A 13772-nucleotide genomic window follows, 5' to 3' on the forward strand; every position below is an offset into this window, starting at 1 on the left:
TACACAAGTGATCTTGTCATGATCAGGATATGCAGGGGCAGGGCAAAAGGCATTATATCTCCATTCTAGCAACAGTCAAGCAACACCTTCCAAGTCTAGGAGGACAGGAAGGATCTAGCTGTTGGAGGTATGCCCTAGAGGCAATCATAGAGATGATGATATTCCATTTGTATCCATGATTTATATATTGTGTTCATTGAATATCCATTAAAGGCTACTTGAATTGATTTGCAATTATGTGAATTGTATGTGAAACTCTTTACTTGTATGGTTATTCTAAAGTTGTCCCTAGTCGGAGTTCATGTGAGGACACACATGAATATTAGACTAGCACATGTATTAGTTGATGACTATGTTTCACAAGTCATGGACATGGAGATGTTGAACTAATAATGTGGACACATGTGGAGACATGTGCTAGGACTGACCCAACACGAGAAGTAGTTCTCTCTTTAAACAACATATACGCTTTGTCCTTAGACCTGAGATTGTCGCATGTATTCTAGATGTGGATCGACCTACTTAGGGGCTATCAAACGCTACGCCGTAACAGGGTAGTTATAAAGGTAGCTTTCAGGTTTGTCAAGAAGCATGCTATGAGACATGGTCAATTAAGATGGGATTTGCCCCTCCCTGATTGAGAGTGATATCTCTGGGCCCCTCGAGTGATCGGATCCGAAAATGCATGGCCATGCTACGTACGGTTAAGAGTTAACTTACAAAGGGATTCCGAATCACAGGATCGAGAAAGAGCGGTCGGCTTGAAGCTAGACCAAATATCGTGAGGCAAAGGGAATAGCATGTATATTATGTTGTGATGGTTCGTCTGATATGATCTTCGTGTGCGTATAGGAGTTGGCACGTCTTGCTAGAGGCCGCTACCGACTATTGGGCCGAGTAGGAGTACTCGGGCCATGTCTATACGTATCCGAACCCATAGGGTCACACACTTAAGGGGTTGGAAGCCCAATTCGGATCTGATCCGAGTTGGATTAGGTTTAGAAGTACTAATGGGCCTCGGACCTAGAGGCCCGTTAGGAACCTCTATAAATAGAGGGGTGGGGGCGCCCTAGGGTTTGCACCTTTTGGCGATCACATCTGCTGCGCCTCCCACGCCCTCGCCTGTTGCAACTCGCGGATTTAGCAGTCTGGCTTGCGACGCTTCCTCCCTGCACGTGTGGATACCTTGGAGGTGTTGCGCCTGCAGCACTTGGACGAGCCGCCGACGAGCCATGACGAGCCGCGGCACGAGGGCGATCTTGCTGCACGTGGACGAGCTGCTGAGGAGCTGCTGGACGTTGACGTGATCGACTATGTACGACTACGTTGATCGTCTTCATTGCATCGACGCAAATCTTGATTTACGCGGTAGAAATTTTGATTTGCGCTAGTGTAGCCTACCTCGTAACCCAACAGTGGTATCAGAGCTGTAGCTGTTTAGTTTTGGATTCGGGATGTGTGCATATGGAGATATGCGAGTTTTCAGTTGATCTATGTCCTGGTTTCGTGCTCTTGCTGCAATGGTAGTGTAACGACATACTTCTACCGGTCGGTTTCTGCCATCGGAGTTAAGTGATACACGTAAATCCAGTTGCAGTGAGCGAAGATCAATATGATTGGTTGAATCGAAATCCAGGGTCATACGCCAGGCGCATTAGATGTGCAATAGTAGATGAGATCTACTGCCGGGGTCGGGATTTTTGCCGTATGCGTATGCTTCGGTAAATCAGCCGTAACTTTTCGGTACGATCTCGGATCGGGGCGAATTTTATATGAAAATTGATCTACAGAAAAAGTTACACATGAAATTAGATTTCCCAAATTTGGCTTGGAAGATGGAGTTTCGGGCATCTGAAGTTTGGAACGTTAGGACACTTAACTCTGTTTTGCAGGATGTATGTATCTTGTGATCAGTATGGCCCCTTTGTGTATGTGATGCATGTGTGTAACTCATTCGTGACCTGCGTGTTGCGCGTACGGCAACACGGCAGGAGCCATATGTGTTGTCACTTTATTGTATTTAATGGTCTGCGTACCAATCTGTGATGATCCAAGCAACTATGTAATCTTCATTACTAGCTTCTTTACTAGCTATTAGGCGTAATAGCATGTTCTAGTTCTTGGAGGACTCATCACCAGGAGGATGGCGCACATGGAACATGGAGATGGAGATCACCATGGTGAACAGATTCTATGGAGATGGAGATCACCATAAGAAAAACGGGTCATACTGTGTCACAACTGTGTGAATGCTATTCTATTTATGTTTTACTTTCTGCATGCTGTGATGTTAGAAGTAGAACGATCCCTCACAAAGTTTAAGTTAGTATGCCCTCCCAACTAAAATTTGCACCGTCCCATGTCTTGTACAATTAGTGGTGGGTCTATGAAATTAGGGTACCACTAGTTTTCCTTGACTAAACGGGTTTGTGTCGGACACTTACGCGCATAAGGGTTGGTTTGCTTAACAAGGTTATCTTAACGGTTAAGGACCTTGGGGCATAAAGGTTGGGCGCCGAGACATAGAGATGTCACCCAACAACAGGAGTCATATGTGATATGATTAGCAAAAGTTGCTTACCGATCTACCTTGTTTGCTAGCGGTGATGCTAAAGCTCACTAGTAGACTTGTTAGTTGTGGATCTGAATCACTAAGTTTTAATAGAGGGATATTGATTTTAGTGGGAGTAGATTCTGTTAAAATAGTTTAATGTGATTTGCTCTATCATGGATACGTTTGTCTTAGTGTATTTTGTATTACTTTTGTTGTAGATTAAATGGCATCTAGCAACACCACCACATCGTTTGCTTTGCGTTCGGTCCTTGAGAAGGACAAGTTGAATGGAACAAACTACTTGGATTGGATCCGTAACCTGAGAATTGTTCTCAGGGCCGATAAAAAGGAAGATGTTCTAGACACCCCACTACCACCAGTACCTGCTGATGATGCATCTGCTGCCGTTAAGGCTGCTTACAAGAAGGCATTTGATGCTAATCTTGAGGTAAGCTGCCTTATGCTTGCTTGCATGGAACCCGAGCTGCAGATGCAGTTCGAAACAAATCATGAGGCACACGATATGATCGTGGCGCTCAAAGACATGTTCCAGACACAGGCTAGGACTGAAAGGTTCAATGTGTCCAAAGCCTTTCTGGAGTGCAAGCTAGCAGAAGGCGCAGCAGTAGGACCACATGTAATCAAGATGGTTGGTTACACTCAGCGATTGGAGAAGCTGGGCTTCCCAATGGACAAAGAGTTGGCCACTGACTTCATTCTTTCATCTCTTCCGCCTAGCTATGGGAACTTCATCTCGAACTACCATATGCATGGGACGGTGAAGGGTTTGAATGAACTGTGTGGTATGCTCAAGACAGCAGAGGTAGACATTAAGAAAAGCGCTAGTACCAGCCATGTGATGGCTATACAGAACAAGCCTAGCTTTAAGAAGAAGGGCAATTCTTGGAAGAAGAAGGGCAAGGCTGGAACGTCCAAGCCAAACCCAACGCCCAAGGTTAAAGCTGGACCTGGACCTGCTCCAGACAAAGAGTGCTTTTACTGTCATGAACTTGGTCACTGGAAGAGAAACTGCAAGCAGTACCTAGCTTCGTTGAAGAATGGCGGAAGTAAGAGTACTTCTACCTCAAGTACGCTTGTTGTTAATGTTATAGACAATATTTTTCTCGTTGATACAATTATTAATTCTTGGGTATTTGATACCGGATCGGTTGCTCATATTTGCAATTCGATGCAGGGAATGATAAGAAGTAGAAGCGTGGAAAGAGGAGAAGTTGATTTCCGCGTGGGCAATAATGCAAGAGTTGCTGCGTTGACCGTCGGGACGATGCAACTCCACCTCCCGTCAGGATTTATTATGGAGTTGAATAATTGTTATTTCGTTCCTAGTTTAAGTCGAAACATTTTGTCTCCTTCATGCTTGATGAAGGATGGTTATTCATTTGCGAGTGAAAACAATGGTTGTGTGATCTCTAAGAATGATATGTTTATGGCTTTTGCACCCATTGTTGTTTGGGTCATATAAGTGAAAAGCGCATAAAGAAGCTCCATTCTGATGGACTTCTAACTTCGTTTGATTTTGAATCATACGAGACATGTGAGGCTTGCTTGCTAGGCAAGATGACCAAGACGCCTTTCACAGGATTTCCTGAGAGAGCAGTAGACTTGTTGGAACTCGTACATAGTGATGTATGCGGACCAATGAGCACGACGGCTAGAGGAGGATTCCAATACTTCATAACTTTCACTGATGATTTTAGTAGATATGGCTATGTCTACTTGATGAGGCACAAGTCTGAAACCTTTGAAAAGTTCAAGGAATTTCATAATGAAGTTGAAAATCAGCGTAGCAAGAAAATTAAGGCCTTACGATCTGATCGTGGAGGCGAGTATTTGAGCCACGAGTTTAGCAATCATCTAAAGAGTTGCGGAATTGTTCCACAACTTACGCCGCCTGGAACACCTCAGAGAAACGGTGTATCCGAGCGACGTAATCGAACTTTGTTAGACATGGTTCGATCAATGATGAGTCAGTCGGACCTACCGTTGTCATTTTGGGGATACGCTCTAGAAACAGCAGCTTTCACACTTAATAGGGTACCATCTAAGTCCATAGTTAAGACACCATATGAGATATAGACTGGAAAGGTTCCTAGTTTGTCTTTTCTAAAGATTTGGGGATGTGAAGTGTTTGTCAAGCAACTTCAGTCGGACAAGATCACACCCAAGTCAGATAAGTGCATTTTCGTGGGATATCCAAAGGAAACTTTGGGATATTATTTCTACAACCGATCAGAAGGCAAAGTGTTTGTCGCTCGGAACGGGATTTTCCTAAAGAAAGAGTTTCTCAAAGGAGAAAAGAGTGGAAAGACAGTGCATCTTGAAGAAGTTCAAGATGAGCCGATCGGGCAAGAATCAATGAGTGATGCTAACGTAGCAGAACAAGTTGAGATACCCATGGCAAGAGAAGCACCGCTACAACCACGAAGGTCAGCAAGGCTCCGCGAAATGCGGGAAATATTATTGTTGGACAATGATGAGCCTGCGACATATGCAGAAGCAATGATGGACCCAGACTCCGAAAAATGGCAGAGTGCCATGCAATCCGAAATAGAGCCCATGGGAGACAATCAAGTTTGGAACTTGGTTGACCCGCCTGATGGTGTTAAAGCCATAGAGTGCAAGTGGATCTATAAGAAGAAAAAGGACATGGATGGAAATGTTCACATCTATAAAGCATGACTTGTCGCAAAAGGTTTTCGACAAGTTCAAGGAGTTGACTACGACGAGACCTTCTCGCCCGTAGTGATGCTTAAGTCCATTCGGATTATTCTAGCTATAGCTGCATATTTCGATTATGAGATATGGCAGATGGATGTCAAGACAGCTTTCCTGAATGGAAACCTAGCTGAGGACGTGTATATGATATAGCCCAAGGGTTTTGTCGATCCGAAAAATGCTGGAAAGGTATGCAAGCTTCAGAGATCCATTTATCGATTGAAGCAAGCATCTAGGAGTTGGAACATTCGTTTTGATGAAGTGGTCAAAGGGTTTGTCTTCACCAAGAACGAAGAAGAGTCTTGTGTTTACAAGAAGGTTAGTGGGACCTCAGTAGTATTTCTAATCTTATATGTGGATGACATATTACTAATTGGAAATAACATTCCTATGCTTGAGTCCGTAAAGACTTCACTGAAAAATAGTTTTTCGATGAAGGACTTAGGGGAAGCGGCATATATTCTGGGCATTAAGATCTATAGAGATAGATCGAGAAGGCTTATAGGTTTAAGCCAAGATACTTACATTGACAAAGTGTTGAACCGGTTCAGCATGGAAAAGGCAAAGAAAGGGTTCTTTCCTATGTCACATGGCATACATCTCAGCAAGACTCAGTGTCCTTCGACTGCTGATGAGCGAGATCGCATGAGTAGAGTGCCATATGCCTCGGCTATTGGATCTATCATGTATGCAATGATAAGTACTCGCCCAGATGTTTCATATGCGCTAAGTATGACAAGCAGACACCAATCTGATCCAGGTGAGAGTCACTGGACAGCGGTAAAAAACATTCTTAAGTACTTGAGAAGGACTTAAGATATGTTCCTCGTCTATGGAGGTGAGGAGGAGCTCGTTGTAACAGGTCACACCGATGCTAGTTTCCAAACCGACAGAGATGATTCAAAGTCACAATCAGGATTTGTGTTCACGCTAAATGGTGGTGCTGTTAGTTGGAAGAGTTCCAAGCAGGAGACGGTGGCCGATTCTACGACAAAAGCCGAGTACATCGCAGCTTCGGAAGCCGTGAAGGAAGGTGTTTGGATAAGAAATTTCCTCATTGAGCTTGGTGTGTTCCCGAATGCGTCCAGCCCATTGAATCTCTACTGTGATAATAATGGGGCAATTGCGCAAGCAAAGGAGCCAAGGAACCACCAGAAGAACAAACACGTAATGCGGCGATTTCATCTCATTCGAGACTTCGTTAACCGGGGTGAGATCAAGATAATGCAAAATACACACGGATCTGAACATTTCTGATCCGTTGACAAAACCACCCCCACAGGCTAAGCATGATGCGCATGTAAGAGCTATGGGTATTAGGTACCTTCTAGATTGACTCTAGTGCAAGTGGGAGACTGTTGGAGGTATGCCCTAGAAGCAATCATAGAGATGATGATATTCCATTTGTATCCATGATTTGTATATTGTGTTCATTGAATATCCATTAAAAGGCTACTTGAATTGATTTGCAATTATGTGAATTGTATGTGAAACTCTTTACTTGTATGGTTATTCTAAAGTTGTCCCTAGTCAAAGTTCATGTGAGGACACACATGAATATTAGACTAGCACATGTATTAGTTGATAACTATGTTTCACAAGTCATGGACATGGAGATGTTGAACTAATAATGTGGACACATGTGGAGACATGTGCTAGGACTGACCCAACACGAGAAGTAGTTCTCTCTTTAAACAACATATACGCTTTGTCCTTAGACCTGAGATTGTCGCATGTATTCTAGATGTGGATCGACCTACTTAGGGGCTATCAAACGCTACGCCGTAACAGGGTAGTTATAAAGGTAGCTTTCAGGTTTGTCAAGAAGCATGCTATGAGACATGGTCAATTAAGATGGGATTTGCCCCTCCCTGATTGAGAGTGATATCTCTGGGGCCCTCGAGTGATCGGATCCGAAAATGCATGGCCATGCTACGTACGGTTAAGAGTTAACCTACAAAGGGATTCCGAATCACAGGATCGAGAAAGAGCGGTCGGCTTGAAGCTAGACCAAATATCGTGAGGCAAAGGGAATAGCATGTATATTATGTTGTGATGGTTCGTCTGATATGATCTTCGTGTGCGTATAGGAGTTGGCACGTCTTGCTAGAGGCCGCTACCGACTATTGGGCCGAGTAGGAGTACTCGGGCCATGTCTATACGTATCCAAACCCATAGGGTCACACACTTAAGGGGCTGGAAGTCCAATTCGGATCTGATCCGAGTTGGATTAGGTTTAGAAGTACTAATGGGCCTCGGACCCAGAGGCCCATTAGGAACCTCTATAAATAGAGGGGTGGGGGCGCCCTAGGGTTTGCACCTTTTGGCGAAACACATCTGCCGTGCCTCCCATGCCCTCGCCTGTTGCAACTCGTGGATCTAGCAGTCCAGCTTGCGACACTTCCTCCCTGCACATGTGGATACCTTGGAGGTGTTGCTCCTGCAGCACTTGGACGAGCCGCCGACGAGCCACGATGAGCCGCCGACGAGCCACGACGAGCCGCGGCACGAGGGCGATCTTGCTGCGCGTGGACGAGCTGCTGAGGAGCTGCTGGACGTTGACGTGATCGACTACGTACGACTACGTTGATCGACTACGTACGACTACGTTGATCGTCTTCACTGCATCGACGCAAATCTACATCTTCCGCACCAGTAGTGCGTCGAGTGGTAATCCCGTGATCCTTATACGGCAGTTCTTCCTGGTTTTACGCGGTAGAAATTTTTATTTGCGCTAGTGTAGCCTACCTCGTAACCCAACACTAGCCTAGTCAAAGCTATTAGGTGACATCAACATGATTAAGAACAAAGGAGCCTAATCTTTAGGGATCTGCACCACCAACTTTGGATTGCCAACAGGAGAGAAGAGCTTGGACCACAGTCTAAAGAGATCAGGGCTAGGTTTGCTGGGCTTGGTCATTCTCCCAAAGATATTTGCCAGCCCAGGATCCACAAGCGGTCTGTCAACCAATCTGGCGAGGCCCACATTTAGATTTAAATTCAAATTGATGATGGGAGCAGGCTGGGCATTTGCTGCTTGAAAGTTCATGATAGGCTGAAGTGCAGGTGCAATAGGAGCAGCTTTTGCCAATTCCTCATCATTCATCGGTCCATTCATCAGTACCTCAGGGACAAGAAAATTGGGATGCTAGGACTGAAGACCAATGACAACCTTTGAAAAAAGCTCCGCAAGGAACTGATCACTGTCATCAATTGGATCAAGGTTCACGTTAGGGAGTTCTAGCCCTGTGACATCAGATGATGAGTAAATAGAAGAAGGTCACTGAACTGAGATACTGATCCGTGCATTGTCCTCTATGTTAACTTGGTCAGCAGGCTGAGCTTCTTTCATAATCTGATCTTGATCCTGATTATCTTATGCTTGTCCAACAGGAATGTCATGGTGTCCAACTAGCTGCTGGATAGGCAGTAAGTTAGGATTTTGTTCTGGAGAATCATCATTGCCAACATTGACATTCTGACTATCTTCCAAATTGTGGTCCAAATGCTGGGGCTGGGGCCAGTAGGGTCCTTGATTCTGACTAGGCTAACAAATTCCCAATCCAGGGAACACAAAATTTCCATTAGCCCCCTAGGAGGAATATCCTCATCCTGTGGTATGCCCCCAAGAAGATTTTGCTGGAGAATCTCACACAAGACAGTCAGGGAAACTCTTTCAAAGTCATCTCCCTTAGAAAATGGTAATATAGTATGGAACATCTATCAAATCAGTTACCTTAGCCTTAATAATGATTCTAGCTAGAACATTGTCTCTTTGCCAGAATAGTAACCTGCCAAAGGATTTTATATTATCCCCTATTTCTGCATTGGAACGATAATCCAGAGGGTAACCAATCAACATTAGCTGGCATTCTCTATTAAAGGTAACCCTTGTAGCATTGGGACCCCTATTGTGATTAACGAACTAAATACGCGCCAGACGAACATAGGCCTGACCATGACGAAAAGGGCACCTCTAGACATCCCTTACTTGCAGACCATACTCTTCCACAAGAAGACCCAAAATGACATCCCTAGTCTCAGCGAAAGGTACCTCATCATCAAGAAGTAGGGTGACGGTGATGATGGTGAGGTCTTCATTTCTTGGCACTACCCTCGAGGTCACCATACGGATGTGTACGGCTCCCTTCCTTGCATGATCATCCTTGAGAATCCTAGCAGCATCATGGGGTTGGGGTCGATGTCGAGGAAAGCCATTCTTGGTGGAGTGGTGCTAGCGGCAGGATCGCCGACTGCTTCAGAAGGGGGAGGGGATTCTGGCACACAGGGCAGTTGTGCTTCCTCCACACTAGAGTTTTCTTGCTGTGGTGGAGGCTCCGAGGAAGTCGAAGGGACGTGTCTCTCCTTAATGCCCAGAACAGAAAAAGAAAAATCTTGGAAACTAGCGAAAACCGGCAGCCCATGCGAATTAGGACGGGCTGTTAGCTCAGTGGTAGAGTGCACCCCTGATAATTGCGTCGTTGTGGTCCACTAGTCATTGTAGTGGGCTGCTTGAACCACTTTTGGACCTCTTTATCCTTCCAATCAGCCGAGTTAATAGACAAGGAAAAGAGGCAGGCAAAAGTTCGACCATAATTTACTGCAGAATCTTGGGATCCGGTAAAAAGACGGTGGGTCTCCAAAACATGTCCCTCTTGTTTACCATGCCAGTATTTGATCTGGTTTTGACAAGAAATCCTAGGGTGGTTGGGAGATAAACACCTTTTACAGACACTATTAAGACCTGCAACAACAGTACTGGGTTGCGAGACGTATGGGCCTTTTGACCCACGATTCAAAGCAGACTGCTGACCATTCAAATTTTGAAATTCTTGAGGAGGAACCTTTGCCCGAAAATTTAGCCGCTCAAAAACTGAACGGCGGGGATATGAAATCCTTTTAAATACCGATATTCTTGGGCGTTTGTGCCAAGCATTATGATCCAGATTATGAACTTTGCCATTTGAACGAGAACCAGAGAAGCCAGAATGAATCAAATGAGAGACCTCCTGAGAACCCAAGGGAGTTCTATTGCCACCAGATAATAGAGTCCGATTAGATCGAACTGCATCTGCATATGAGATTTTTTTTCTTCTTATGATTCACCTCAGTCTAGTCAAAAGAACAGCCAAAATCCACTTTGGAGAAATCAAGAGCAGCTTGAAAGCCCGAGTCATTACAAAGGTGAAAAGTCAATTTAAAAAATTTACAGGAAAAAGTTTTCAATTCAAACCCAACACGTTTGCACGAAACTCCAAACCGAAAAACCTGATCATCCAACTATAACACAGAGAAGTTTTTCGAGGTACCTCCCAAGACAGAGCGAAGACAGGATTCAACTACTTCCGGTGAAAACCTGAATCTGAAACTATTAAAGGAAACTAATAGGAAGAACACCGAGGAAGAACCAGTACCATCATAGCAAACCGAGACATCACAGAGATTCCAAATCTTGAAGCTGAAGGCCTGCCCTAGGAGAGGAACCAGCAAGGGGAGCAGGAGCTAATGGCTTGCATGGTGCAGGATGAGGTTGACGCCGGTGAGGGAGGAGCGGGGACTGGCGCGGAGGAGGAGTGGGCTCTCATAGTGGAAGATCCCTCATTGATGTATTGCACGATGAGCTGAGATTCGCAGACGGACTTAGGACACTGCTCTAATTGAGAGGTGTTAACCATTTCCAACAAGGTTTGGTCCGATCCCAACCCACTGCACGCTACAAAGGGGAGGTTCCAACAAGGTCCGGTGCTCCTGTACAGTCCCGTGCTCCCAGGAATCCAGGATACACACCAGTGCAGCTCAGGGGCATTGTTGGATGATGTGCCAGGTGGCTTGGGGGCGTGATAGGTGCAGCTGGCGAACGAATGTTCTCTTTTCTTTTCTTATTGCTTCTTTGTATTTTTTTTGTTTTGCTTATTTTTTGTTTTTAAATCGGTTTCTAAGCTCACCGGTCTAGAAATAGACTTTACGGAGCGGCTCGCCAACTGTCCCTGCAAATTGCTTATTTTTGGCTACGAAAATTAGAGGCGATTGCGGGAGCCACCTCTATCAATACGGTTTCAACCGCTCCTAAAAATGTTTTTATGGTAGTGATATTACAGTAAATAAATTGGTAGATTGTGTAAAGAATACTAAATAAACAGGAACTATATACTATATTTACTAATCATACCTAGAACATAGTCACGAAGACTTCCGTTGCTTATGTACTCGAAACAGAGCAAACGTTGACGTACTTCTGCAAGAATATGTTCCCCGTTTTGCGGCATCGCTTCAAACTTTGTCTCGGCACAGTAACCAATAAGTTGCACTATATTTGGGTGCCGTATCCTCATTAGAGAATTGAACTCAGCTTTGTATTTGCTGTCATCAACCACATGTTCAGCATAAAGTTTCTTGATAGCAATAAACTTCTCCCTCCCGAGAACTCCCTGGAGAACATGTACGTGAGCCTTCCATTATTACCTGCTGCTTACATTTGAAACTGAAATTCCTGGAAGAAAATTTAAACAACTGGTGGAGAAAAAGAGAAGACTTTACCCTGTAAACCTCTCCAAACCCACCCCTGCCAACTAGTCGATCAGAAGAAAAACCATCTGTGATGGCTTTCAAATAATCCAGTGACAGAGGCACGGGTTCTTCACTAGGATCCTGCAGTACAATCTGTAGCTGCTTCCTGTAGTCATCAAAGGTAGAAGCTCCACTGTGCATTCCTGTTTACATAGAAGCTTTCTTTTGTTTAAAGAAGGAAGTACGCACTTGTTTTTTTTGAATGTCTTGTAACTAACAAATTAACCATTTTAGATGTAAATAGTAATATTTGTGACTACTATTTATGGAATGACTATAGTTGCATTAATTACTTTTAATAGCTACTTTAACACATATTTTAATTAGTTATTTTCAAAGACAGTCTACACATCTTGTTCATAAGTAATCAACACAAATTAAAAGAATATGATTTAAAGAAAATACATGCCAAACTGATAAGAAAATACAAAAGCAAATGATCAATAAATTTTATGTACAATAAAAAGCAGCAGCTAGCGGCAAGCCACTAGCTCTCAGCTCAGTCGCTTTCTCTCTTCTCATTCCCGTCTCCCAGTATCCTCTCCCTCCCTCCTTCGTGTCTCTGTCTCCTACTCTAGCAAGCAGGCAGTGACGAGTGACGACAAGCCTGGCAACGGAGGCCAGGGCGGGGCCCTGTAGGAGCAAGCAGCAGCTGGGGCGGGCGAACCCTACAGGCGGAAGCGCGCGGCCGCCACCCCAGGCTGCAGCAAGCCACGCCGCGGGCGAGCGGCAAAAGGCGACGGTAGCGTGGATCTGGTGGTTCGGTGTCTTCTCTTCCTTTCTCTACTTGATTCTATGGCCGGAGATGGGGGCATTCTGCTGCTGTGCTCTGTGGGAGGCAGTCGGCGGGGCGTTTGGCCTTGGGATGTTTCCGAACCAGGGCGCGAGATGCGGCAGTTTGTGGAGCGACCCGATGAGAGCTCGGGTAGGAGCTCCAACATCTGAGAGTTTGATCTTTGAAATGGGTCGTAATCTAACCGGGATGCTATATAAATCTCGTCCAGCACGCACCTCCGGCGTAGTCCGGACTTCGACTGGAATGGAACTCTGAGATGTGCTCCAACCCGACAGTGTACTAATAAGTCTGTAAGATGAGAGTCGAACCTGCTGGCTAGGAGCAGAATCGCCGGGGGGCGGGGCGTTGATACAACTGCCGACTGGATCCGGAGAGGACGAGCTCCGCTGCTCGCGCTCGGAGGGGCGTTGACGCGACTGGAGAGGTCGAGCTGATCCGCTCGGGAAGAGGTTACAGTAGACGCGCAGGTATTGTGTCAATGTATAGCGGCTAGAGGTGGGTGAGGCAGGTGCGCTGGCAAGCGATTTTTTATGACATTCAATTACTTTTTCCCTACCTTTACGAGGGTGCATGAGTGCGGGCGGGCCCAGGATGAATTTTCCGAAAACGAAGAGGGAACTTTGCGGGAAGCACTTTCTAGGGAAAAGGAAACGTTGGCACGAGACTCGAGCGCCCAGCTCGAATTTCGAACAATATAGACGTGTTTAGTTGTCAAAGTTTGGAGGTGCTAAATTACTGTTGCAGCACTGTAGCACACTGTAGCGTTTCGTTTGTATTTATGAATTATTATTCAAATATTGACAAATTAGGCTCAAAAGATTCGTCTCGCAAAGTACAACAAAACTGTGCAATTAGTTTTTAATTTCATCTACATTTAGTACTCCATGCATGTACCGTAAGTTTGATGTGATGGGGAATCTTCTTTTTGCATAGTGCTAAAGTTGGGAGTTGGGGGTGAACTAGCCCTTGTTTACTTCACTCCCAACTCCCAACTTTGTCACTATGCAAAAAGAAGATTCCCCATCACATCAAACTTGCGGTACATGCATGGAGTACTAAATGTAGATGAAATTAAAAACTAATTGCACAGTTTTGTTGTACTTTGCGAGACGAATCTTT

The 13772-nt window shown here is 45.0% G+C and overlaps 1 protein-coding gene across 2 annotated transcripts in view; it reads right to left on the reverse strand.

Annotated features, from left to right (window-relative positions):
* Nucleotides 1-13134, reverse strand: part of LOC117854124 (uncharacterized) — a 41348-nt gene extending 28214 nt beyond the window's left edge. Inside the window, exons 1-3 of one of the 2 annotated variants that reach the window (XM_034736416.2) lie at nt 12962-13133; nt 11828-12000; nt 11460-11718 (exon numbers count right to left, since the gene is read on the reverse strand). In XM_034736416.2, the coding sequence (XP_034592307.1) occupies nt 11460-11718; nt 11828-11998 (430 nt within the window). In that variant the 5' untranslated portion in view covers nt 11999-12000; nt 12962-13133. Of the gene's footprint in view, nt 1-11459; nt 11719-11827; nt 12001-12961 lie in introns of both variants that reach the window. The other variant, XM_072293113.1, reaches the window with a different exon arrangement.
* Between the last annotated feature and the right edge of the window lie 638 nt (nt 13135-13772).

Source organism: Setaria viridis, chromosome 4 (genome assembly GCF_005286985.2).
Source record: "Setaria viridis chromosome 4, Setaria_viridis_v4.0, whole genome shotgun sequence".
NCBI lineage: Eukaryota > Viridiplantae > Streptophyta > Magnoliopsida > Poales > Poaceae > Setaria > Setaria viridis.